Source organism: Lepidochelys kempii, chromosome 10, assembly GCF_965140265.1.
Source record: "Lepidochelys kempii isolate rLepKem1 chromosome 10, rLepKem1.hap2, whole genome shotgun sequence".
Classification (NCBI taxonomy): domain Eukaryota; kingdom Metazoa; phylum Chordata; order Testudines; family Cheloniidae; genus Lepidochelys; species Lepidochelys kempii.
In genome coordinates, this window is record NC_133265.1 from 39,835,799 (window position 1) to 39,863,062 (window position 27,264).

At 45.4% G+C, this 27,264-nt stretch overlaps 1 protein-coding gene across 4 annotated transcripts in view; it reads left to right on the top strand.

The window, feature by feature from the left end:
• STRA6 (signaling receptor and transporter of retinol STRA6) overlaps positions 1-27,264 on the top strand; it is a 54,538-nt gene that overhangs the window by 9,022 nt on the left and 18,252 nt on the right. Inside the window, exons 3-9 of one of the 4 annotated variants that reach the window (XM_073363070.1) lie at positions 97-227; positions 16,735-16,813; positions 17,841-17,926; positions 20,768-20,907; positions 21,919-22,085; positions 22,525-22,647; positions 26,765-26,832. In XM_073363070.1, the coding sequence (XP_073219171.1) occupies positions 118-227; positions 16,735-16,813; positions 17,841-17,926; positions 20,768-20,907; positions 21,919-22,085; positions 22,525-22,647; positions 26,765-26,832 (773 nt within the window). In that variant the 5' untranslated portion in view covers positions 97-117. The remainder of the gene's footprint in view (positions 1-96; positions 228-16,734; positions 16,814-17,840; positions 17,927-20,767; positions 20,908-21,918; positions 22,086-22,524; positions 22,648-26,764; positions 26,833-27,264) is intronic. The other 3 variants (XM_073363071.1, XM_073363072.1, XM_073363073.1) reach the window with 3 other exon arrangements.

Here is a 27,264-nt window from a genome sequence, read left to right on the forward strand (position 1 = left end):
CCAGGGAAAATATTTGTTGCAATCCTTGTGGGTATTTTTGCTCTACCAAGAGCAGAAGGCAAGAATTTTTTTTTAATTCTTCTTTCTTTTTCCCAGAGGAGGTGGAGAGAGAAGAGAATGGTGAACGACAGCTCCTTGGCAGCCCACGGCTCCCTTGCTTATGATGACTTCGCCAGTTCTGATTGGTACATGTATGAATCCATGGAACCCGAGATGCCACAAGATGAGTGAGTGATCAACCCTTGGGGTTTTTTTTCCCAGTTATGCCCTGCAGCTGGAGGGTACCCTGACCTTAGTTAGGCAGGGGAATCATTTTTTGTCTCAAATTCCCATTTTCCTGGAATGAAATGTTATTTTTCTGATCAAGGAAAGTAGGAACTCCCCTCCATGCATGCACAACTCTTCCCGTCTCCCCACCCTCCCAACTTTCTCCTCGTTGCTACTTCCCACTAGTGACTTTTTAGAAAAATGACCAAATAAAAAATTGTCAATAGCAACACTTGACTCTGGTTATAAAACCTGACCACTCTATGCCTCAATTTCCCCATCTTTAAGATGGCACTAATAACCTCCAGCTACCTGGCACATGTACTGATGTTCCTTCAGCATGCAAAGCGCTATGTTAGTGTTATCTGTGCATCACTGCACTGGTGTTGCTTTTTGTTGCTGCTCACGACATCTGATTTTTGGGGATGAGAGGCTGTGATATGCAGAATTGCATGACACCACAGCTGGCCCATGGTATCGTTAAGGGACCTCTCTACTTCCTCTCTCCAACTTTTCCTACTTCCTGGCATGGGCACTTTAAATTGGCTCCTGTTGACAACTGCAGGTTGGGACATACCACCCAGGCCAGTTAAGACAGTTGCTTTGCCATATGGGACAGAGTTCTCCATTACAATGCATTATACATTACATTGACTGTGTAACCACATTGGTATGTGTGTTACAGGTCCTAGTCTGTGTCCAATCCACAGAAGGTATGGGTGAGTTTAAACCCCACAGCTAAGGAGCCTTGGCTCTTTAGCCTAAGTTGTAGCAGCTCATGCTCTTAGCTCCGGAGGGCTCTGTTGCAATCCCCAAGTGTCTGCCGGGGGAGACAATCCCATAACTGCAATGTGGGTACCCCAGTCTTGTAGGTCCATGTTGGTGACATTGTTTATGTGCAGGGTGCTCTCAAAGGAGTCCTTTGCCACTTAGCCATCTAACACTTGTTTCAAGTTGATGTTTTCAGTAACTACTGCAGCATTACGATGTATCTGTTGTCTTGGGAAAAATATTATCCCTTTGGATGAACTGCATATTTAGATGCATTTATATAGTGTATTGCTAGCAAGAGCTGATGGCTTGTGGCAAATCCTTGTTACCATGCAAACTGCAGAGACGACAGCCCCTGCATCTGGTCCACCATGCCTTAGCAAAGCACATTTTCTTTCTCACTTCCACCTGATCCTGCTCCCCTGCAATCCATATGAGCAGGATTAGGCACAAAGTGTTGTTTCATTTCCATGCACTGTCAAGTTTTGGCTCTATTGCCCTGATTTAGGACAGCACTCAAGCACATGATCAACAGTAAGCATTCTTGAATTTGATCCTTCCTATGTAAGGATGATGGGGAATGGAATATTTTTATTCTTTCCCAGTGGAAATACAATTAACTCCTTTGCTCCAGGGTTGCCAAGAAGAATAGGGGTTAGCACCATGTATAGAACAAAAAGCCTCTAAAGTTTGCAGAATCTGATAATATTTTGACTGAGGTTCTAAATCTTGATTCATATCAGGGTAAATATCATTGAAATGTTGATTGGACGTTGATCACTGAGAATTGTCAAAAAAGATTGGATTAAACTAAACACAGCTTTTTTTGAATTACTGTTTTGCTTTGAAGGTTCTAGAACATTCGTGTTATTTACTGACTCTGATTTTATGTTCTTTTGCATTTCTGGATTTGGAAGAAGCGAAGGTGCTGAAATATTGTCCCATGGGTATTTCTACCCTTGTGAAATAAGCAAAGTCTCCCAAATCTCTTAAAACACCTGCTCTTATAGGCTGTCTTCACTGCAAAAGAGGGGGTGTCTTACACGGTGATGTCTCCACTGGGTTGTTACATCAACAGACTAAAGGCCCAGGAAGATTTTTACCCTGATGCAGGAGGCCTATGGTTTACCTTGGCTAGCTACACTGAGGTAAACACGACAGTGCTTTGTCTGCACTAGAATTTTGTCTCGGCTAGAGTTGAGATAGCGCCCTTGATTTAAAACACACCACTTCTTCCGGTCAAACCCAAGACCTAATGAGCAGACTCTTGCAGATGAGGGAGATTCAGGGAAGTATCTTCAGAATGCTTCTCTAGTCCTCCACTAACGACCAAATAAGTCAATGACCCCTAATGCCAGGTCTACACTACAGATCTGTGTCAGTATAACTAAGTCACTCAGAGGTGTAAAAAATCCACACCACTGAGTGACATAGTTGTACTGACCTAACCCCCCATGTATATAGTGCTATGTCGATGGGAAAGCTTCTCCCACATAGCTACCGCCTCTCGGGGAGATGGATGAACTACATCTACGGAAAAAAGCTCTCCCGTTGGTGTAGTAGCATCTTCACTAAAGTGCTGCGGCTATGCCGCTGTAGCACTGTACATGAAGACAAGCCCTCAGTGTGTGACTTAGGGAGGCAGTGTGGCCTAGTGGATAAAGTGTTGGACTGGGTTTTGGGAGACCTGAGTTCTATTCCTGGTTCTTGCCACTGGCCTGCTGGGTGACCTTGGGCAAGTAATTTCCTCTGAATCTGCCTCAGTTTCCCCATCTGTAAAATGGGGTAATGATACTGACCACCTTTGTAAAGTGCTTTGAGATAGACAACTGTACCGTGCTAGATAAGAGCTAGATATTATTACTACACGACTGACATGTGCTTCTATGAGGAAGGCAGGTCTGATAGATCTCCGGATATGAGGATCTCAAATGTCAGTGTGTGGAGTGCATGTGTCTGCAAAATACTTCATCTAGGTGGGATTGCCCAGCCCTGCTTTCCCTCCTGTTCACTGTGGCCATTGCACTATCCCTTGAAAGTAACATTCTCTATTGTCTGTAATGGAGAGGGGGTTTGTCTTGGGCCCAAACTTTCAACAGTCACTAATGATTTTAGGTGCCTTAATTTTAAGGGGCATAACTTGGGACTCCTTTTAAAGTTATGGTCACAGGTAGGGTGTTCCGCCCTCTGTGATAATCAAGTTGGACAACTCCAAAGTAAGATGCCTAAAATCAGGCCTTCGTTTGTTTAAAGCTTGTATTGTATTCTCTCCACTGCTCTGCTTTTCACACCCTGCTGTCATCTGTTCTGTTCCTCTCTCTGTTCCTTCCCACCTGCTCTCTTTCTCCCATGGTCTGTCCTCCTCCACTGGCAGCTCATAGATTTGCTGATGATGGCTGGCTCCTGAATCATCATCTCTTCTTATTCAGCAGCAGCCCTGTCGAGGCTGAATCCCCACTCTGGCACTTTGAGTACAGAAGGTGGGGGCCCGCAAGGATTTTAAAAATTAATACTTGCCACTCCAGGCTTGTATTAAACTCCCAAGGATATAGCTTTTCTGTGACCTTGGCTTGGCAAACACTGCCACCACCCAAATGCAAAAAACCCTCTTGGACCCAGGAAGGAGCACTTTGGAATTCCTCCCTGTGGGGTACCCTCAAGCCCTTTCACCCCCCTTCGGGGAAGAGCTGAGAAAGAAAACAAAGGAAATTAGCTGTTGCTACCAGCTAATCAAACAACATGCACAAACCTCTTAGGACACCAAAAATCCAATCCTGTTCTTTAAAAAGGTAAATTTTCTTAACAAAAAGGGAAAAAAAAAAACATCTGGAACTTAGGCTTTTGCTAGATTTTAAAAAGGCAATTCCAAAAATCAAGCACCCAAAATAGCTTCCTTGGGGGTTCAGATTAAAGGTTACAAGCAAACAAAACCATCTGGGGTTAGCACAGAGGAGATTCACAAGCCAAACTAAAGAAATAAACCTGATTGCGTCTATTTAAACATTTCTAATTTACTTACTTATTTGAAATCCCGCAAATATGTAATTCTAGGTATGATCTGATGATTTCTCATACCAGGCTTAAAGCTTTACACAGCATTCCTGCTTATAGCATTGCTGCTCCATGTCGCTGCAGCCCAGAGAGAACAATAGATCACAAAGAGAAGGTTTTTCCCAATTTAAAAAAGTTTTAGCCCTTTCCCATTGGCTCCTTTGGTCAGGTGCCCACTCCTTTTCTTTTACCTGTGGGCTTGTTAACCCTTTATAGGTAAAGCAAACAGAGAACAGACACCAAGAGGGATTTTACAGCTAACTGGCTGATTTGGTGTCCATAAAAGGGAGCTACCCTCGCTTCATTGATCACAGGCCCCTAAAAGAGGCAGCCAACCTGCCTCCCATTCCATCTCTCCAGCAGCCTTTTCAGAACTCCAGGCTCTTCTTTGAACCATGTGCCCAATCATCCATTCTCCTGGCCAACCCCTAAGGGCATTGGCTATCACTGGGTTTTTGAGCCTTCATGATTTGCCCATGTACTAGAGATGTTGTGGGTGGGATATATATGGGATATACATCTGAAGAAGTGAGCTGTAGCTCACGAAAGCTTATGCTCTAATAAATTGGTTAGTCTCTAAGGTGCCACAAGTCCTCCTTTTCTTTATGGCTAACACTGTTCGCTGCCCAGTTAGCTTCCTAAACAGCCTCTCACCTGGCCCCTCCTGCTGCTCTGGCTCCCTGCCTCATGCTGGGAAGCAAAAGGGGCTCAGCAGTCTAGTGGGGCAGCATGGAGATCCACTTAGCATGGAGCTGAGAAGCGGTTCCATGCTAGAGAACTTGGCATGGGGGAGATCAGCTTCACAGGTGGTTTTCAAAAGGAGGCTGGGCAGCCATCTGTCTTGGATGATTCAGACACAACAAATCCTGCATCTTGACAGGGGATTAGACTAGATGATCCTTGCGGTCCCTTCTATTCCTATGAGTCTATGACAAAGTATTCATCTTTGTATTACAGTAGTGGCTAGGGGTCCCATTGTGCCAGGTGCTGTATAAAAACCTACTGAGAGCCAGGCCTTGTCTATTTATATCATAAGCCCGAGAAAGCCCTATTATCCCCATTGTACACATGGGTAGAGAGACACTGAGTGACCTACCCAAGGTCACATAGGGTGTCTGTGGAAGAGCAGAAAATTGAAGCATTGTCTCCAGAGCCCCATTCCAGTGCCTTCACCACAAGATCGTCCTCCCAGGAGGCCTTGTGCCCTCTTCTAGCAGGAGTTGCTTTCAGCACAGCTAGAGTGAGTGTTGGGTGGGGGGGCGGGAGAGGGGGAAGAAAGGAGGCAAGAGCTGGTGGTGGAGTGCAGTGGTAATTAGGGTCTCCAAAAATGAGGAGGGCTCACTGATAAGCTAGGGGTGAGGGAAGAGCAGGGGGAGAGGCAGGGACACGCAAGCAGAGGAGGAGTAAGTAGGGAGCAGATTTTCTGTTCCTGGCTTAGACACCAAAACCAATGTTCATTTGTTATTAATGCCTGTGGCTGCCACTTAAGCCAAATCTCTTTGGCTCTGTCCTATGAGCTGATTTCTCAGGAAGATGAAAACCTCTCAGATTAATGTAATTCTGCCCCCTATCTCCTGGCATTACCGCATGGTGAGGGCATATCATGCCGTAAGGATGCCAGAAGAATTCTGCTGTGTGAGGAGATTGATATTGTTTTTGCCCTCACACTGAAAGTGCAAACAAGATGTCAGCTGTAAAATGGGTCTTCCAGCTCCTCTGCTGGAACACATTGCTTGATGAACATGTTGTGTAACCCACCCATCCCTTGCACTGTAAAGTGCCATTGGGCTGCTACCTGCGGCACATCATCGAAATGATTTACGCTCTGAGACCTGATTCTCATTAAGGGGCCTCTGTGTGAATGAGAACTAGAGCCAATCACCTTGCCTCCCCACACCTGGGGGGCGGGAGAGGGGACTATTTACCGGTTTGTACTGTAGCAGCGCCGTGGGGCCCTGGTTTGTGCCAGTGGCTGTACAAACACAGAACAAAATGGTGCTCCCTGCCCCCAAGTAATTGACAATCCAAGTAGACAGAAACTTGTTGTGCCAACATCTTTCTGAAGAAAGGTTTGCTTTATTTCCAATAGCTCACAGGGCTGCTCTGAGATTATCTGTTTATTTCAATGAAAACTTTGGGCCAAGAATGTCCATCACTCCACCCCTGGCTCTTATGAAAAGCAATATCGAAGCTTTTGTTACCAATTCCATTCCAGTTCTCTTCTTGACCCCTCCTAACTTTGTCTCATTCTTACTCTCAGGTCACAAGTAAACATTTTGGGGGTAAAGTTTAAAAAAAATACAGCTTTCTTTTTATATCTATATCATAAATTCATTAGAACTTTGCCATAGCAAACATCTGACAGCCATTTTTTATGAGAACTATGTCCCAATCTTTCAGCAAAGATTTACTAAGACTGAATTATGGAAGATGCACTAATTTACAAAATATGCTACTGAACATTAAACTGTGCTGTAGGTTGTCATAACCAGATCTTGGTGAAAAATGCCAGTTTTTGGTGAGAATTTTTAATTTTGTGGGGAGATTTTTGGGGAAAAAATCATTCCATTTTTCCTTAATCAAAAGTCTAAACACACTTTGACAAAATCTTCAGTAAAAATGTTCAGGTTTTGAAAATAAAACGAGAATCTTGACCAAGAAAATTTTCTGATTTTTTTTCATTAAAAAACAAAACCAAACATTTTTACTAAAATGGAAAGTCTTGCAGAGTATTGTCAATCTGATCCAAAAGCCATTCTTACTTTCCTGCCCTGCCAAAACCACCCAAAAAAATCCCCAGCCCCTCCGTGGTCTCATTGAAGTCTGGTCTAATAACTCATTCAAATGAACTTTATTCCGATAACGTGCTTTTTATCCCTAGAGCTCAAAGCATTTAACTTACCCCCATTTTACAGAAGGAAACAGGGACAGGGAAGTGAAATGACTTAACTCAACAAATCAGTAGAAGAGCTGGGAGTAAAACTCAGGTCTCCTGAGTCACAGTCCAATGGTGTATCTACTAGGCCATGGTTCTCAACAAGCGGTCTGGGACCCCATGGAGGGCTGTGAGCAGGTTTAAGAGAGTCTGACAAGCAGTGCCAGCATTAGACTTTCTGGGGCCCAGGACAGAATGCCAAAGCTTCACCACATGGGACTGAAGCCCAGGCCCCCAAGCCTCATCACACATGGCTGAAGTTGAAGCCTGAGCAACTTAGCTTCACAGGATCCCCTGTGGTGTGGGGTCCCAGGCAGTCGACCTGCTTGCTACCCACTAACGCTGGTCATAGAATATGATGCAAAACAATCTATATTTAAGTATATAAAATATATAAAACACACAATCTTAAGATGGCATCATGTATTTTAAACACTTTGGAAGAGGACTGCTGATGAATCATGGAGGCAGGCAAGAATATTCCATATGTCTGGCGCAACCCATTGCATTAAAGCTATCAGTGTGTGAAAGCAAATCCTTTCTGCTGTTGCACATCTGATCTGCATATCAATGTGCTTAACCTTAAAGCAGAACTCAGCAACACTAGGGGAAATACTTGATTGCTATTTATACAGCTGTGTAGCATGGTGGGCACACACTGCTGCGGTGCCTCCTGCTGGTTGTCTAGGAATTAGTTCAGTTCTAGCCTCGGAGCACCTCCTACCCATGCCTGCTTCCTCCTGATCTCCACCACTTATAGCACTTCCAGCCCCATGTCCCTCCTGGACCCCGGTGCCCCTTACCTTGGGGTACTGCCCCACAGCAGTGCCCCCACACTCTGAGTCTCCCCTCCATGGGGAATCCCAATACTCTAAACCCACCTTGCCTCAGTGAGCCACTGGCCAGTCTTCATTTAGCCCCTTCCCTCAGGGACAAACTGCAGTCTGAAGTGGCCACTCATAATCTGCAAAGGGGTTTGGACCTGCTGCCTTTCCAGCCCCAGATGTCTCCCTGCAGCCCTAGTACCTCCCCTGGCCTTTAGCAAGGCCTCAGCCTGGGGAATCACCAGGCCATAGCTCCTCAGCCCTGCTCTGCCCTTCTCTGCTCTGTCCTGACCTGCCTCAGGTACCCTGCTTGCTCTACCAGGCAGCCTGGTCCTCTCTGCTCCTCAGCTGGAACAAGAGTCTTCTCTCACTCCCTCAGCCTGCCCTCTTATCAGAGTCAGCTGGATCCTAATGAGTGTGGCCACACCTGTGACTGTTTACCCAACCAGCCTCCCTCCCACCCCGGCTTTTGACCCCTTCCTAACAAGAGCTGGGTGACTGCCCTACTACAAGCTGGAATAACCATAAGGTCTGAGGTCTTGATATTGCAGAAAGTACTTATAAGTTAATAAAAGTAAGGGCAACTCACGATGTTGTCTAGCATTTTAAATTCAAGTTTGCCTAGAAAAATTCACTCTTGGAGGAGATTTTTGTTTAATTTTTTCCTTTCCATGTTTGTTCAGCGTTATTGCATAGGTACTCTCTTCACTTGTGACTGTGCCTTGTAAGAAGGCTAGCCCAAGGAATTCTGAGGCCCTGTAGAAGCCTCTATTGATTTTTGTCATTTTCCTATCTTGCCAACTTTTTCTCTTTGCTTCTCTTCCATTCCTGCAAGAGAATGGAGACCTTTCTCAGCCTCTTTGAAGCCTTTTGAGGAGGCTTAGTCAGTTGGAATCTGGGGGTGTAATCTACATATTAAAACATACAAATTAGTTCACTGGAATGCTGGGGCAAGTACTGCCTCCAGTTCTGATCTAAAGCATATGGGGAAATTATTAGGGAAGAGAACTGGATATTGCTAGCTTGGCACATAACTCTCATGCTTGTGGTGATCAGGCTTCCTCTTAACATATAGTTAAGGCACTGCACCAGGACTCAGATGATCTGAGTTCTAATCCTCGCTCTCCCACAGGCTCCTTGGGTGACCTTGGATCATTCACTTAATCTCTGGGTGACTCAACTCCTCAGCTATAAAAATGGGAATAATTCCTTCCATCCTTTGTCTGTCGTGTCTTTGAAGCAGGGATCATAGAATCATAGAATATCAGGGTTGGTAGGGACCTCAGGAGGTCATCTAGTCCAACCCCCTGCTCAAAGCAGGACCAATCCCCAACTAAATCTTCCTGACCTTTGTCAAGCCTGACCTTAAAAATCTCAAAGGAAGGAGATTCCACCACCTCCCTAGGTAATGCATTTTAGTGTTTCACCACCCTCCCAGTGAAAAAGCTTTTCCTAATATCCAACTTAAACCTCCCCACTGCAATTTGAGACCATTACTCCTCCTTCTGTCATCAGCTACCACTGAGAACAGTCTAGATCCATCCTCTTTGGAACCCCCTTTCAGGTGGTTGAAAGCAGCTATCAAATCCCCCCTCATTCTTCTCTTCCGCAGACTAAACAATCCCAGTTCCCTCAGCCTCTCCTCATAAGTCATGTGTTCCAGTCCCCTAATCATTTTTGTTGCCCTCCGCTGGACTCTTTCCAATTTTTCCACATCCTTCTTGTACTATGGGGCCCAAAACTGGACACAGTACTCCAGATGAGGCCTCACTAATGTCGAATAGAGGGGAACGATCACATCCCTCGATCTGCTGGCAATGCCCCTACATATACATCCCAAAATGCCATTGGCCTTCTTGGCAACAAGGGCACACTGTTGACGATGGGATGGTGCCATGGACCGGCTGGCCCTTGAAGGCAAACTGGACTGAGCCTTGCCCACCACTTAGCAGCTCCAGGGATAAATAATCATAGAATCATAGACTTTAAGGTCAGAAGGGACCATTATGATCTTCTAGTCTGACCTCCTGCACAACGCAGGCCACAGAATCTCACCCACCCACTCCTATAACAAACTCCTAACCTATGTCTGAGCTATCAAAGTCCTCAAATCGTGGTTTAAAGACTTCAAGGTGCAGAGAATCCTCCAGCAAGTGACCCGTGCCCCACACTGCAGAGGAAGGTGAAAACCCCCCAGGGCCTCTGCCAATCTGCCCTGGGGGAAAATTCCTTCCCGACCCCAAATATGGCAATCAGCTAAACCCCGAGTATGTGGGCAAGACTCACCAGCCAGACACCCAGGAAAGAATTCTCTTTCGTAACTCAGATCCCACCCCATCCTGCCTGGTTTGAGCCAGACACGCTAGCCTGCTGCAAACCCAGACCCAGGTCTGAATCATGTCCCCCAACAACTGCAGGCTTAAGTGAAAATAGCTTAAGAAGTTTTCCTGTCTCTAACACTCAGATGCCCAGCTCCCAATGGGGTCTAAACCCCAAATAAATCCATTTTACCCTGTATAAAGATTTTCAGGGTAAACTCATAAATTGTTTACCCTCTATAACAGCTGTTTGCCCCCCCCACCCCCATATTAATACATACCCTGGGTTAATTAATGAGTAAAAAGTGATTTTATTAAATACAGTAAGTAGGATTTAAGGGGTTCCAAGTAGTAACAGCCCGAACAAAGTGAATTGCCAAGCAAAATAAAATAAAACACGCAAGTCTAAGTCTAGTACAGTAATAAAACTGAATACAGGTAAAATCCTCACCCAGTAAGCTTCCTTTTACAGACTAGTCTCCTTCTAGTCTGGGTCCAGCAATCACTTACACCCCCTGTAGTTACTGTCCTTTGTTCCAGTTTATTTCAGGTATCCTTGGGGGTGGAGAGGGCTCTCTCTTTAGCCAGCTGAAGACCAAATGGAGACGTCTCCCAGGGGTTTAAATAGACTTTCTCTTGTGGGTGGAGATCCCCTCCTTTCTCCTATGCAAAGTCCAGCTACAAAATGGAGTTTTGGAGTCACCTGGGCAAGTCACATGTCCATAGAATCATAGAATATCAGGGTTGGAAGGGACCTCAGGAGGTCATCTAGTCCAACCCCCTGCTCAAAGCAGGACCAATCCCCAATTAAATCATCCCAGCCAGGGCTTTGTCAAGCCTGACCTTAAAAACTTCTAAGGAAGGAGATTCTACCACCTCCCTAGGTAACGCATTCCAGTGTTTCACCACCCTCCTAGTGAAAAAGTTTTTCCTAATATCCAACCTAAACCTCCCCCACTGCAACTTGAGACCATTACTCCTTGTCCTGTCCTCTTCTACCACTGAGAATAGTCTAGAACCATCCTCTCTGGAACCACCTCTCAGGTAGTTGAAAGCAGCTATCAAATCCCCCCTCATTCTTTTCTTCTGCAGACTAAACAATCCCAGTTCCCTCAGCCTCTCCTCATAAGTCATGTGTTCCGGACCCCTAATCATTTTTGTTGCCCTTCGCTGGACTCTCTCCAATTTTTCCACATCCTTCTTATAGTGTGGGGCCCAAAACTGGACACAATACTCCAGATGAGGTCTCACCAATGTCGAATAGAGGGGGACGATCACGTCCCTCGATCTGCTCGCTATGCCCCTACTTATACATCCCAAAATGCCATTGGCCTTCTTGGCAACAAGGGCACACTGCTGACTCATATCCAGCTTCTCGTCCACTGTCACCCCTAGGTCCTTTTCCGCAGAACTGCTGCCTAGCCATTTGGTCCCTTGTCTGTAGCAGTGCATTGGGTTCTTCCGTCGTAAGTGCAGGAGTCTGCACTTATCCTTATTGAACCTCATCAGATTTCTTTTGGCCCAATCCTCCAATTTGTCTAGGTCCCTCTGTATCTTATTCCTGCCCTCCAGCGTATCTACCACTCCTCCATGCATGACTGAGTTCCTTACCAGCCAAGCCACATTCCTGGAAAAGCTCAGATGTGGATTGGCATCTCCAAGTTCATTGTTGGCTTAAGGGTTTCTTGATTGGGCACTTACTGAGAATAGTCTTTTCACTAAAACCTACTTAGAATCAGACAAGTATACAGCCAATATTCATAACTTCGAATACAAAAATGGTACATGCATACAAATAGGATTAATAGATTCAGTAGATCATAACCTCTACAGGGATGTGTTACATGGTATATGTAGCATAAAACATACTCCAGTTATATCATATATATATACATTCATAAGCGTATTTCCATAAAGCCTTATGCGGGACACCGTCACACTCATAAATTGTTCACCCTCTATAACACTGAGAGAGAGATATGCACAGCTATTTGCCCCCCCCCCCGGTATTAATAGATACTCTGTCTGAATTAATAAGTAAAAAGTGATTTTAGTAAATACAAAAAGTAGGATTTAAGTGGTTCCAAGAAGTAATAGACAGAACAAAGTAAATTACCAAACAAAATAAAATAAAACACACAAGTCTATGCCTAATACAGTAAGAAAGTGATTACAGATGAAACCTCACCCTCAGAGATGTCCCAGTAAGCTTCTTTTACAGACTAGTCTCCTTCTAGTCTGGGTCCAGCAATCACTCACACTACTGTGGTTACTATCCTTTGTTCCAGTCTCTTTCAGGTAACCTTTGATGGGGGAGAGGCTGTCTCTTCAGCCAGCTGAAGACAAAATGGAGGGGTCTCCCAGGGGTTTAAATAGGCTTTCTCTTGTGGGTGGATACCCCTCCCTCCCCCTGTGTAGAATCCCAGCTATAAGATGACAGGTTTCAGAGTAACAGCCGTGTTAGTCTGTATTCGCAAAAAGAAAAGGAGGACTTGTGGCACCTTAGAGACTAACCAATTTATTAGAGCATAAGCTTTCGTGAGCTCACGAAAGCTTATGCTCTAATAAATTGGTTAGTCTCTAAGGTGCCACAAGTCCTCCTTTTCTTTTAGCTATAAGATGGAGTTTTGGAGTCACATGGGCAAGTCACATTTCCATGCATGACTCAACTTATAGGTAGCAGCCATTGTTCACATGCTACCTTCAATGTCCTCAGGTAGACTTCTTATGTGGATTGGAGTCTTCCAAGATCCATTGTCTGTTAAGTGTTTCTTGATTGGGCACTTAACGGGCAAATTCCTTTCTAAAGAAGTTGACCAAATGCCTTACTTAGGCTACTTAAAATCAAACAAGTACACAACCAATATTCATAACTTCAAATACAAAAATGATACATGCATACAAATAGGATGAATATATTCAGTAGATCATAACCTTTGTAGAGATATGTTACATGGCATATCTAGCATAAAACATTCCGGTTATGTCATATTTACTTTCATAAGCATATTTCCATAAATCATTATGGGGTGCAACATCACAGTTCCATAATAAAAAAATCTCTCAGTATGTGTATGCCCAGATGCTAGTACAATGGGCCCTTGTCCTGGGGATGTTCCAGATGGAAATAGAAATTGATGGAGTGTGGTGTTTTCTCTAATGAAGTCTTGTTTCAGTACAAGGAATGAATAAATGAAGCTTATCCAAATGCAGGAGGAACCAAGAGCAAAAGGAGCAGTTTCTTAGCTTACAGGCCCAAGCCTCTTTAGCCAACAGACCCAACGGCTCTCTCTAGCTTTATCCAGGATCATGCTCTGCTCACCAGCTGCTGCTTGGCTTTCTTGCTTTTTACCTCTGTCTCTCTCTCTGTTCTTGTCCAGTCTCAGTTTGTGTGCAATGTATATAGATAGATACACACGTCCATACACACACCTCACAGCAATTCCCTGGCCCACTCAGTTCAAACTCCTGTGCAGGTTCACAACCTCCTTTTGTGTTACATGGGGCAGGGGGAATCTTCTGATTAATTCATCCTGACAGATGAATCTAAGTTTATACACTTGCTGTGTGGTTAGCACTAATTAAAGGCTGCGTTCACATCCTGTCTCGAAGACATTTGTGATTCCTGCACTAACCAGTACCTGTCAGCATAACATTATTAAATGTTCGCCCATGTGCAAGAAACACTCCACAGAACATGAAAGTGAGTGAGCAGGGAGAAAAGAAGAAAGTACTAATGCCACATGTTCTGCAGAGCAGAGGGATAGCTCAGTGGTTTGAGCATGGGCCTGCTAAACCCAGGGTTGTGAGTTCAACCCTTGAGGGGGCCATTTAGGGATCAGGGGCAAAAATTGGGGATTGGTCCTGCTTTGAGCAGCAGGTTGAACTAGATGACCTCCTGAGGTCCCTTCCAACCCTGATATTCTATGATTCTATGACAGAGATACATAAAGGAAGCTGTCTTGCTCTTCTCTGCACTACACGAATACTGCCTGCTATTCCAAAACTGTCCCAACATGATCTGGGCTCAAGATAAAGTCTTTGAGTTAGTCAGGTCAGTCCTTTCTCTGCTTGTTCCAAAATCGAGGCAACATGCGCAGAGCATTGCCTTGTCCTGTCATGTTCAGAATATAATCTACCTCTCTGTGCCTCAGCCTACTTATCACTATAATGGGGTAATGATTTCAACCCATCTTTTGTAGGCTGATTTTAAGTCCTCAGATGACAATTCATGTATAAGTTGCGGCTGTTACTATTGTATGACAATTTGCAGTGTTCAGCTAATTAAATAACTTCCTTGGCTGAACAATCCTTAACTCTACATTGTGAGTTAATGATGGACTGTTCCATTGTAACTGCTTATGAGGCTGTTGGGTGCTGTGGGGTATATATCTCACATCGCCTTGTGACCTTGTTTTGAGTGGCTTATGGGTGAAGAGGAATTTAACTCATACTGCATAGCCAGCTGTTGTTTTGCCTGTTACAGAGGAGACACGCTGCTCTTTGGAGACTTTGTTTGCTCTTTCTTGTTTATCTTACTTTTAAAACAAAAGCCATTCAGATGGAAAGTGTGTGGTGCTTCTGTGGGGTGGGGAATCCTGAGATGATAGGAGACTTCAAATATGGCAAAGGAGAGCAGTTAGCAGAGAAGAGGAGCAGGAATAGTTGAATGTTTTTAAATGCAGACTGCTTGTAGAAGCATTTTATGATTGCTTTATAATGGTTTATACACTTGCTGTGTGGTTAGCACTAATTAAAGTATAGGGTTCCTCTATCACACTCTGATCATCATCTGACTTAGATTTTCAGACCGTCTGACTTGGATTTTCAGTTCTACTTCCAGAGCTGTATCTATAACTGCATTAATGGTAACCTCAGAACAATTTAATAAACACAGAGAATATGGGTTCTTCCCGGTCTGAAACCCAGCTCTGCAGGAGCAAATGGAAATCTGCTTGGGAAGACTCAAGTACATATGTTACAGTTTGCCTGCAGTAAGCACAGAAAAGAGCCGAGATCGCTGAAGGTCGGTATGCTTTCTGACTGGCTATCTAAAACCAAATGATGTTCAATAATGATGATAGTCATTACAGAGTGCTGCACAGATGTGGCTTTCAAAGCACCTTACAAAAGTGATGAAGCACAATCCCTGTTTGACAGATTGGGAAACTGATGCAATGGAGAGATTAAGTGACTTGTCCATCGTCACTGGGCAAACTAGTGGCAGTCAAGTCTAGAACTTAAGTCTCTAGCTCTGTGCTTGGGCCATTAGACTCCTGGCTGTGTTTCAGAGGCCTTTAAACATTCAAATGTGGCTGGATATATGTGTCATAAAACTATAGTTAAGAGGTAACATCAATAGAATGGGGTATTGTCACAGAATAACTCTTCTCTGGAGGCTACATCAAAGTCAGGGGACCTGTGGGACATGTAACATGAAGCAGGAATGGTTTTCAAACTGAGAGGCTTTCGAGCCTCACATAGAATTCCATTAAAACTAAGGATGCATGAACCAAGGTTTCATCCAAAACTCTTCCTGAACCTTTATTAAGGTTTCGAAAAGTTCTTAAAACACTTCCTCCCTGCCCCCCAAGTGCATTTTGTGGTATTTCTGTCCCAGCTCTGGGAACTTTTGTGAGCAACTCATACTGAATTGTAGACTGTGTGCCCCCAGATTGTTCACAAACATCTGAATGTTTGGTTGCCATCCCTACTCAAATCCTCCAGCTGCTGTTGCCTAATGAAATTAACACAAGGCTGGGAGTCAGCATTTGGGGATGACTCTGACATTGAGTCTGGCTGGGACCTTAGGAGCATCACCTAGCCTCTCTGACCCCATTCCTCTAAACATTCCCCAGTGCTTTGTCCAGACTATGTGAGGACTAGGTCTCTAATTACCTCCCTCAGCAGCCTCTTTCACAGCCATCAGACTCCATCCTGCTCACATTAAAGTCAATGACAAAAGGCTCATCGACTTCAGTGCTGGCAAGATTGGGCTCATTGTTAAGCAACTTGACTTTATATTCAACCTAAACTTTCCTCTGCTTAATTAGAACCCATTATTCCTAGTTATTTTGCCTTGGTCCACCCTAAACAATTCCCCTTCTCTTTCCTGGCTGTGGTATTTACTCCTGTCAAACATGTTTTACATGATGATCAATCTTTCTGAGTCACTGAGCCAAGCTATGCATATTGAGTGTCTTTTAATCTTTGCTCATACATCAGCCCTTCCAGCCCCTCTGTCATTTGGTTGCTTTTCCTTTTGTAATACGGATCCTTTCCCATTAGTAGAATATATTTAAACTACTATGTAAAATCTGCCTAGCATCCCCCTGGGCTGCTCCGCAGAAGGCAAGCTTTTTGTAGGCATGGCTAAGATATTGACACAAGTGGGCAAACGATGGGGAATAAAAAATATACTTTCTCCTTGAGGCTGGAAGAACACAACTGCAGAATTCTCCTCTAGCTTCTCTAGGCACAGCATGTCATTACATTTGATTTTCCTAAGTCTTCGCTCCTCCTTTATGTAATGAATATATTTTGAGTGGCTTTATTTCTCTTCTTTCAGTAAGTTTCCTAGTGTTATCCCAGCCTGCGATCCCACCATCCCCAACCATCTTTATCACACCTGCATGGCTCCTATATCTGTAAGTATCTGTCGAGATTCCATCTTTGGATGAGGCTGGGGTTTGTGCAGCCTTCTGAGGGAAGTCACATCCGTTTGTCTGTGTCGTTGAGGCAGTAATTACTGGGGGATGGGGGAGCTTCTCCGGCCAGGACCATGCAGAAGGTCAGATGATCATCAAGGGCCCTTCTGGCCTTAATCTGTGAGCTGTGCTCATGAGTGTGATATGAGTGCCTGAGGTTTAACTCAGCAGAGCTATCAATCAAGCACCTCTTTAGGTGCTGAAAGTCCCTAGCTTATCAGAAGAACAGATGCTCTGCTGCAGCCTGTACTTCACGTTTCCACTTGCTGCCCAATGGGTCGCTTTTAGTGTAATTTGCTCCCTGTGTCCCACTCAGCTTTTGGCCCCTCTTCAGAGGTTCCCAGGAAGCATGCCAATAACAGTAGTAGTTTTGCAAGATAGACGCCTGTTCACTAGAACTCCACTGAAATCCTCTTTGCCCGCAACTCTTCACCTAGGCCACTCACTTGGCACTAATTGGTAATGACATTTGGTCACCACCACCCGAAGTTTGGAATGTTGGGAGAAAGACCCAAATGACTGGGTACTCCCTTGGACCTCTCTGGAGATCACCAATCTCCAGATGCTCAGCTAGTGTGTATAAATCAGCCTGCCTCCAGTACAGTCAATGGGAGCTACAGACGTACATCAGCTGAGGCTCTAGCTCCCTTTCTTGTTCTTTGGTTCATTCCATGCCACACGAACGGTGTTCCTGCCCTTTATTCTATTGCTTCACCAACCTGCATGTGGGAGCTGCAAGCCCTCTCAGGCAGGGACTGATTTATTGCCCACTGTTGATTCCCTGTTACTTAGACCTATAAGCATCTCTCTGTTTGGCACCTTCTTGCACAGCAGCACACCTCACTGGGTATCTGATATCCCCATACATCCACCCATGAGGCCAGAGTTTAAAGAGATGGGGCCAGGGGTTTGCACCCTCATAGGTACTTTTACTGTTTTGATTATTTGTCATTGGCTCTCTTTGCAGCTAGCCGTGCTGATAGTCTTGTCTCTGTTGGTGAAACGCAAGAGCCTCTATAAATGCTGTTGGAATGGAGCACCTGGACTGCTGAGGTACCCAGAATAACCCCATATCCACACCTCTGCACTCATCTAACAACACTGCTCCCTTGGCTGAGGTTTACATTTGTTTTCATGTGACTCTGCACTCCCTGATGCTGTTCAGACTGGAATTGCTGAAATCTCTTAATGACCCCGATTCCTCAACTGTCTCTGATTTTGCCATCCAAAATTATTATGAGCACAGTTTTGTGGGTGCACCTGTTAGCCCTTGGTATATCTAGTGTTCTGATTTGCAGAGAGTCGGCTGTTGGGTAGCTTGGCACCTTGGCACTTTACAGCATGGCATGTAACTAGGCTAGGAGGTGAAATGGCAGGTGTAGAATTCAAGGCTGCATTTCAAACCCCAGGCTAGAGGCAGGAAGGGCTGGATCAGGCTCTTTCTGGTCAAAATTTTCAGCTGTCTCCAAGTTCACGATAAGAATCTTAAAGCTTGGGAGCATTATCTAACCTAACCTGAACCTTCTTCTCTTTACTGCTTTCATGGCTTTCCCCCCTTCCACTCCTCTTCCCCCAGCAGGCTGACCTAAGAGCATGGGGCAGCTTTTCTTTTGACAAACTAAGAGCTATGACCAGGATGGTTGCTTCTGAGTCACTCTGCCATTCATGTGGCAACCCTGATGGCTAGCCTGGTGGTCTAGGCCAACACTGTTCCGGTCAGATGGCTGCAGACTAGACTAAAATCAAACTGAAGAGAGGCCTATGCTCCCAAGGAAACCCTGCTGTGCACCTCTTTGTGCAAAACAATGATGTTGCCATTCTCCTCCCAGCAGCGGGGGTTGACTGTGATACCAGAAGACTAAACAATCTATCCCCAGTCACAGAAAATTTGAAATTCAGTCAGTAACTGGAACCCTTCCCACTGGTATCCTCCTCCAGGATCCCAGACCTTTGCTCACACTGTTATGCCAGGTGACTCTGGGAGCTTTGCTACCAGCTGACCTTGATATCTGTGTTCTAGAACTTGGAGTGGGGGAGGGCATCTGATCTGCCATTAAATAGGGGGTATGGAGTGACTTGGGCAATTATTTAGAAACTCTAGTGCAGTAGACACCCCCTTGTCCTTTGACTACTTCCACCTGTTCATCATTCCTTACTGTTATCTCTAATATCATAGAATCATAGAAGATTAGGGCTGGAAGAGACCACAGGAGGTCATCCAGTCCAATCCCCTGCTCAAAGCAGGACCAACACCAACTAAATCATCCCAGCCAGGGCTTTGTTAAACCGGGCCTTAAAAACCTCTAAGGAAGGAGATTCCACCATCTCCCTAGGTAACCCATTCCAGTACTTCACCACCTTCCTAGTGAAATAGTTTTTCCTAACTAGTTTTTCCAACCTAGACCTCCCCCACTGCAACTTGAGACCATTACTCCTTGTTTTGTCATCTGCCACCACTGACAACAGCCTAGCTCCATACCTCTTCAGGTAGTTGAAGGCTGCTATCAAATCCCCCTCACTCTTCTCTTCTGCAGACTAAATAACCCCAGTTCCCGCAGCTTCTCCTCATGTGTCATGTGCCCCAGCCCCCTAATCATTTTCATTGTCCTCTGCTGGACTCTCTCCAATTTGTCCACATCCTTTCTGTCTTGGGGGGCCCAAAACTGGACACAATACTCCAGGTGTGGCCTCACCAGTGCTGCATAGAGGAGAATAATCACTTCCCTCAGTCTGCTGGCAATGCTCCTACTAATGCAGCCCAATATGCCTTTAGCCTTCTTGGCAACAAGGGCTCACTGCTGACTCATATCCAGCTTCTTGTCCACTGTAATCCCCAGATCCTTTTCTGCAGAACTGCTGCTTAGCCAGTTGGTCCCCAGCCTGGAGCAGTGCATGGGATTCTTCCATCCTAAGTTCAGGACTCTGCACTTGTCCTTGTTGAATCTCATCTGATGACTTTTGGCTCAATCCTCCAATTAGTCTAGGTCATTCTGGACTCTATCCCTACCCTCCATCATATTTACCTCTCCCCACATCTTAGTGTCATCTGCAAACTTGCTGAGGGTGCAGTCCATCCCATCATCCAGATCATGAATGAAGATATTGAACAAAACTGGCCCCAGGACTGACCCCTGGGGCACTCTGCTTGATACTGGCTGCCAACTAGACATAGAGTTGTTGATCACTACCTGTTGAGCCCGATGATCTAACCAGCTTTCTTATAGTCCAATCATCCAATCCATACTTCTTTAACTTGCTGGCAAGAATACTGTGGGAGACCGTATCAAAAGCTTTGCTAAAGTCAAGGTATATCACATGCACTGCTTTCCCCATATCCACAGAGCCATATGGATCATGAATTCCCATGATCTCACCTTTTAGTCTATAAATCACCATGCATGCCTTTGGGACAGTAGAAATAAGAATTTTCCATCCCTGAGAGAGGTTGCAGCTCCATGTTCCCTGCAAATGTGACAGGGACACTCAGCAATGACCGTGAAGAACCACCTGAGTCCTTAGGGCAGCTCAGAGAAGCCCAGGGTATGGCTGTGCCAGGGTCAGGTTGGGGATCAGTTTCTTCCAGCTAAACAGAGGATATGGGGGACCCATCCAGATATCTTGGTGATGAGCCATGCTGGCAAATGGGACAGACAGGTACATCCCACTGGCCATTCAATGGGGGCTTTGTGGTAACTCCCCTATCCCAGCTGTTGTATGATGCACCTAGTGGTTACCCTTTGTGTCAGAGACAGGTGGATGTGGTGCCCCAAACCACTGTGCCCTTCTCTCTCAAGCTGTCTGCAGTGGAGGGAAGGGTGATCTCCATGGGGAGGTGGGGGTAAGGAGCACCCTGTCTATTCTCATTCTACCCCCCACCCTCCCTGATTGTTGCAGCCCTGTGAATTTCTTGGAGGCAGAGGGCCACCAGGGGCTTGTGGCAGCAGTGTTTGGAATCCTCTTCTCTTCTGTTTGTGTGCTGGTGCTGGATACCGACCCCCTGCCATTCATTGCCAGCTCCTCCCCACGCAGTCGAGGTAATGCAGGTGGTGCTGGGTCTTCCCTTTCTGAAGTTTGCGGGTGTTTTGCTGTTTCAGTCCATTGGGTCCCTCAGAAGCCAGGGCTGTCCCCACAGGTCTGTCCCAGGTGGGCACAGGGATCTCATTCAGACCCAGTGCAGGCTTTCCCCTAACTGGGTGACACCCTGAATAACTGTCTTCATTTTTTGGCTACCTTTCCCCACATGCATAAATTTGTTTGTTTTAACATTTAAAATGTGTTGGGCCTCCCCTGGCCCTTCCCCAGGCAATGTTTGGCCAATCTATTGCATGTCCTCTTGCACACAGATCAGTGCAAATATACTCCAGATTTTCAGACAGCATGTGCTACTGCTAACAATGGACTATTTTACAACTGGGGGAGCGGGGAAAGGGACTGCAGCTCCAGCAGGGATGGGCAGGGCTCCGTTGAAAAAGCCAGTGCTGTTGTGACTTGGGCAAAACTTTGTGAAGCAGCCTTGTGCTCTGTCAGGCCCTGCCTAGTACTGCTGTTCCATGGCTTGCATTAGTACTGGTGGGGCCTGCCATAGAGGCACTGGGAAGCCAGAGCTCCAGTTGATGTGAATGGGAGCTGCAGATGCTGAGCTCCTCTGAACTGAACCAGACAAAACCAACTGGGGCTGGAGGGGAAGCGCCTTGATCTAAAAAGTGACGGTTCATCTGAGCTTCATATGGCAAAGTGGAGGCATCCTGGCAGTTAAACTCTGCTAAGCGGAGGCAGCACCCTAAGGTCTCATCCAGTGAGCATTTTGCATGGGGCAGGCTGATGGGAAGCCCTCATGTGATGGTGGTGCCAAGGGGAAGAGAGGTGCCATGGCTGGCTGTCCCTGCATGCCATTAGCATGGACTGGATTTCCAGTCTCCAGCTTTGGGTGGCTTAATGTCTCCTCTTAAGCCAATATGCAAGTCAAGGGCATCACTTTGCCTATTAATCCTTGTACTGAGAGCTCTGCAATTTTGTTTTTTCTCTCTCCCCACCCCCTTGTCTAGAGTACTGGAAGATCATGGCTTTGCTCTATTACCCTGCCTTCTATTATCCTTTAATTGCATGCGCCACAATCAGACACCGAGCCGGGTACTTCGTAGGCTGCTTGCTCTCCTGGTGCCACTGTGTGGTCCATATCTGGCAGAAAGTGGACTGCCCTCAGTCGTCCAAGGTAAATGCAAATGAGATGCATAACATGGATATTGTTCTTCTTTCCTGGTCATATCAGCTACTAAAGACATCTCCAGGTAAGTGGAAAGGGAGCGGGGATGAATGGCTGGTGCTTGGAACTGGGAGAGACACTTTCACGGTGAAGCCTCAAGTCAGGCTCTTCTTGAGCCTAAGGTGTGGATAACTGAAGTGTAGGCCACATCGGAGCAGAGCCCTTGCAATCTCCTAACCTAATGCAGATGGAATAAGGCTTTTGGCTACTGCTGCATTCTGGGCACCTGCAGGCATCTGAGGAATCCTAAACTGTGAATCTGAACTCTTTGGATGGAGGGGCAACAGGAGCAGGAAGTTGTAGGTCACAGTACATAGAATAGTACGTACAGGCTTGTGCTGAAGTATGAAGTGATAACCACACTTAGCAACTGTCCTCTTCTCCCCAGATTTACAGGTATTATTCCCTACTATCTTATGTTCCTATTATCCTCTGCCTCATAGTCCTGAGCATTTGGTATCCAGTACTGCTTGTCAGGAGCTTCACACAGGAGAAACAGACTGCTAGAGAGGTAATGCACTGCAGCTTCCTTTCAAATCCATGCTGTGTTGACTCCGCTAAGGGCACTGTGTAGAAAACATAAATTTTGCCCCTTTTATGTTAGTTCCACTCCTCTGCAACAGTTATGTACTAGTTATTGGTTCAAATTTTGATCGTGTGTGTGAGCTAATTAATTAGTGAATAAGACTTTAGTGTCTGTAATCAGAGCTGAAGATGTGCCCAGCAGAGCAGATGTGGCTATAGAAGAGACACAAAATGTGGCATGAATCAGACAACTTTCAAGAAATATGCCATTCTCTGTATTTTATGTCTTTTAAAACACATTTTGGAGTGTATTGTCTTATTGGCATGGAAACTGATCAGTTTTGCAATACTTTAAATGCCATGTGTATTAATTTTTTTCCTTAATAGCAGGTCTCTTCTATTTTTATGTGTGAAATAGATCATCCCCATTTTGTAGTGAAAATGCCTGAGGTACTGATCTTGGTTCTCTGAAATCCATGGTCACTAAATGCTTTTGACTGGTCATCGCTCTGCCAGATGGTTTTCTCATATTGTTTCCACATCTGTCTGGCCTTCTACTTAGAGCTTGTCTACAGGGAAATTTACCTGCAGTAAAAACAAGGAGTCCTTGTGGCACCTTAGAGACTAAGAAATGTATTTGGGCATAAGCTTTTGTGGGCTAGAACCTACTTCATCAGATGCATGGAGTGGAAAATACAGTAGCAGGTATATATATACATAGTACATGAAAAGATGGGAGTTGCCTTACCAAGTGGGGGGTCAGTCTAATGAGACAATTCAATTAACAGTAGAATACCAAGGGAGGAACAATCATTTTTGTAGTGATAATGAGGGTGGCCCATTTCAAACAGTTGACAAGAAAGTGTAACAGTACGGGGAAATTAGTATGGTAAAATCAGTTTTTGTAATGACCCATCCACTCCCAGTCTTTATTCGGGCCTAATTTGATGGTGTCCAGTTTGCAAATTAATTCCAGTTCTGCAGTTTCACACTGGAGTCTGTTTTTGAAGTTATTTTGTTGAAGAATTGCTACTTTTAAATCTGTTATTGAGTGACCAGGGAGGTTGAAGTGTTCTCCTACTAGTTTTTGAATGTTATAATTCCTAATGTCAGATTTGTGTCCATTTATTCTTTTGCGTAGAGACTGTCCAGTTTGGCCAATGTACATGGCAGAGGGGCATTGCTGGCACATGATGGCATATATCATCACTACCTGCAGTAGTTCCTTTTGTGGACGCTTTCTTGCTCCTGAATAGCTACTGTGTGACTTTTTAAAATTCACACCCCATCCTAATCCAAAATAACTTTCAAGTGTAGATAAGCCTTTAGGGTCGAATGGGGCCACCCAAGTTCTCTAATTGTAAGGCACACTTTCCGCATCCAACTTTGCACACTGGGATGATTGTCTGTGTGCACAAACCCCTTGTCTGTGCATGTAAGTCAGTTTCCTCACTTCCCAAGTGCGTCACTTGCTTACATGGCTATTTACGTCTGTATCTTGTCTGCAGGCTTAATCAGCTGAGCAGATAGAAATGGCTGGGTGAAAACCAGAGGCAGACTCTGCAAAGCTGGCCCTGAGTGTTTCTGTAGGGTTAGGCTTCAGGAACTGACTTAACTAAACACTAAGCTGTGAACAGAGCCTCTACTGCAGGTTTTCTCAATCTTCATTGCATCACAACCCCCTTCTGACAACAATAATTACTACACGACCCCAGGAAGGGGGACCAAAGCCCACGCCCTGCTGCCCCGGGCTCAGGAGCCAAAGCCCAAGCCCTGCCGCCCTGCGGGGCACTGAAACTTGAGGGCTTTAGCCTTGGGTGGCAGAGCTTAGACTTTGGTTTCAGCCCTAAGCCCCAGCAAGCCTAATGCCAGCCCTGGCGATCCCATTAAAACTGGGTTGCAACCCACTTTGGTGTCCTGACCCACAGTTTGAGAACCACTGCTCTAGTCCAAACTCTGCAAATATTTTATTAGCTTTCCCCCCTGGTATTTCATTACTTCTGGGCTCCAGCCAAGATCAGAAGCTGAAATGGTGGGAAGAGGCTGTTCTAGGGGCACATTTGGCTTGTCCAGAGTTAGAAAGCAGAGGAAATCAATGTCCCCATGAGCTTGCAAACCTAAGAGTGTCAGCTGAACATCAAGCTTTTATAAGTTCATTTGAGCCAACCTGCTGAGCCTCTTCACTCAGTGCTATTGACTCTCCAGTAAACTCTGTTCTGTGTTGTCACTTCCCACCCACCCCCTACTCTGGGGCTTGCAATCACTTAAGTTACTTTTAATTATTCTTCCAAGCAAACAAACCTTCCTATTTTATCTCCTCTCTGCTATCATAGGCCCAGCAGGCAGCCTTCCTCCACATCCAGCATCAGTCCTGTTTGAAAAGGGATTTGAGATGCTGAACTTCCTCTTTCCTTGCAACATCCTGATTGCACTCCAGCCAAGTGTCATTACATGCAAGGGGAATTGGAAGGTGCTCATCTCCCAAGCTTGAGTTATCAGTCCTTAATGCATCGGTTTTGTTGTGCCTGGTCACCTCCCAGGATCCTACCCCTTGGAACTTGGCTTCAGCCAGAGTCCTCTAATGCTGCCATTGGCACTCTAGTTGCTCCCACAAATGCACAAGGTGCTCCTGTCCTTCCCTATATCTCCCAGAGTAAGAGGAGTGTGGCTGAAGTTCAGTGCATAACAGTGGTGCTGGAACTAGGGGTGCTGGTGCACCCCCTGGCTTGAAATAGTAATAAAAAAACATGATTTCCATGGTTTCTGTCATCAGCATTCCCACTATAAAAATTGTTCCACCTCTGGTGCATAACAAACCTCCTGTGATGAGAGTAAAGCAGCTGGGTGTTGTTCAGCAAGGGAAGGCTCCCATTTTGAGTTGTCTTGGAATGATCCAGGCTATGGAAGCCATCTGCTGCCATCATTCCGGGCTCTGAGGAAAGAAGGTGATTGGTCTAACTTGTTCTAAATGCCTGCCCCTCCTACTTCAGCATAAGTGCTGTCAATGCTAATCCTTGAACCTTTGCTGGGAGTACTGCCTATTCCCTACCTGCTCCCTCTGGCTGAGCCCCTGCCACTTGCCACCTCTGTATCCCAAGTTCTCCAGGTATCCCCATCCTAGCTGCCAGTTCTTGGCACACTGGCTGTGCCCACGAGTGCCCCAGAGGGCAGTGGGTTTGATGGTTCTGGGGTTTTTTTATCTTGCTGTATTTGGAGAGAAAGAAAATCTCTCTTCTGTGTAAACTCCTTAGCTCAAGAAGCTTAGGCATCAATGGGTCCCATTCAGCCCAGAACTGGTGTCTCATTGTTTTTCCCCCCTAGGTTTTCATGGCAGTAGGGGATAATCCCTTAGGATCAGACAACCTTTGTTTGGAGGATATGGGGGGAAACCTATTTTAAAAATATAATAACACAAACTCTCTCCCTGACCCCCCACCACCACCAAAAACAAGCAAACAAACAAAACCAAAACAAATTCACCCCTTGCAGATTTCTTAGTGTTATACCAAATCCTGGATTTAGTCTAAAGAACCCTCTAGTTCACCTAAATCCTGCTCCCAGTATTTCTTAGCATTGGACTGAGTGTTTTCCTTTTGGTCAGTCTGGTATCAAAATGGTCTTTCAGGCTGGAGCCTGTGATTCTCGCATCTAGATTGATATTTAGGCTCTAGTGAATGAGTCAGTGTTCTTCCAGAGTGATTAACTCAAATGTTTTGTTGCAAAATGTCAATAAAAGTTGTTCATCTAAAAAGGGGATTGTGTAACACTTCTTGGTGTGGAAGTTTTATTCCTATAGCTGAATGCAACTGCTTAATGATTCTATTTGAAAAAAGATGCTAGGTGTTGAATGAATTCAATATCGGAGGCTGTCAGTAGACGGTGCAATGCTTTCCCTAAAGAATGTATATATGGAAGGGTTTTCTTCGGCCAGGGGACAGAAGGGAAGCAAGAATTGGACAAAGGTAGAAACCTTTGAGCACAGGGCTACCTATAGGGCTTTTGTAGATAACCACCCTAAGGAGAGAGAACCATGGCGTTGATTCAGGCATCTGACTGTGTCCTGTATCCAAATAACAAGTGGGCTTTTGTGCTGCTTTCTTTAGGTTGTAGGGAATGGCTATTATAATGAATACCTGAAGACTATCCTGGCCAAAAGAACACCCAAAAGAAGGTACGGCCAAAACAATGCTCTTCCTCTTCTGCAGGAACTCTGCCTAGTTCTAATCCAGTGTTTCTTGCCTGGGGGTAGGTCAGTAAACAATGGGGGTTATGAGTACAGCTACGTTTTATTCACGGGTATTTTTAGTAAAAGTCATGGACAGGTCACGGGCAGTAAACAAAAATCCATGGCCCATCACCTGTCCATGACTTATACTATATACCCCTGATTAAATCTTGGGGTGGGGGGGCAGCCTGGGGATGCTATGGGTGCTTGGGGGGGGTGTTGGCTCGGGTGCTGGGGGATGAGAGTGGGGGACTAGGGTTGCCAGGCATCCGGTTTTTGACCAGAATGCCTGGTCGAAAAGGGACCCTGGCGGCTCTGTTCAGCACCACTGACCAGGCCGTTAAAAGTCTGGTTGGTGGCGCAGCGGGACTAAGGCAG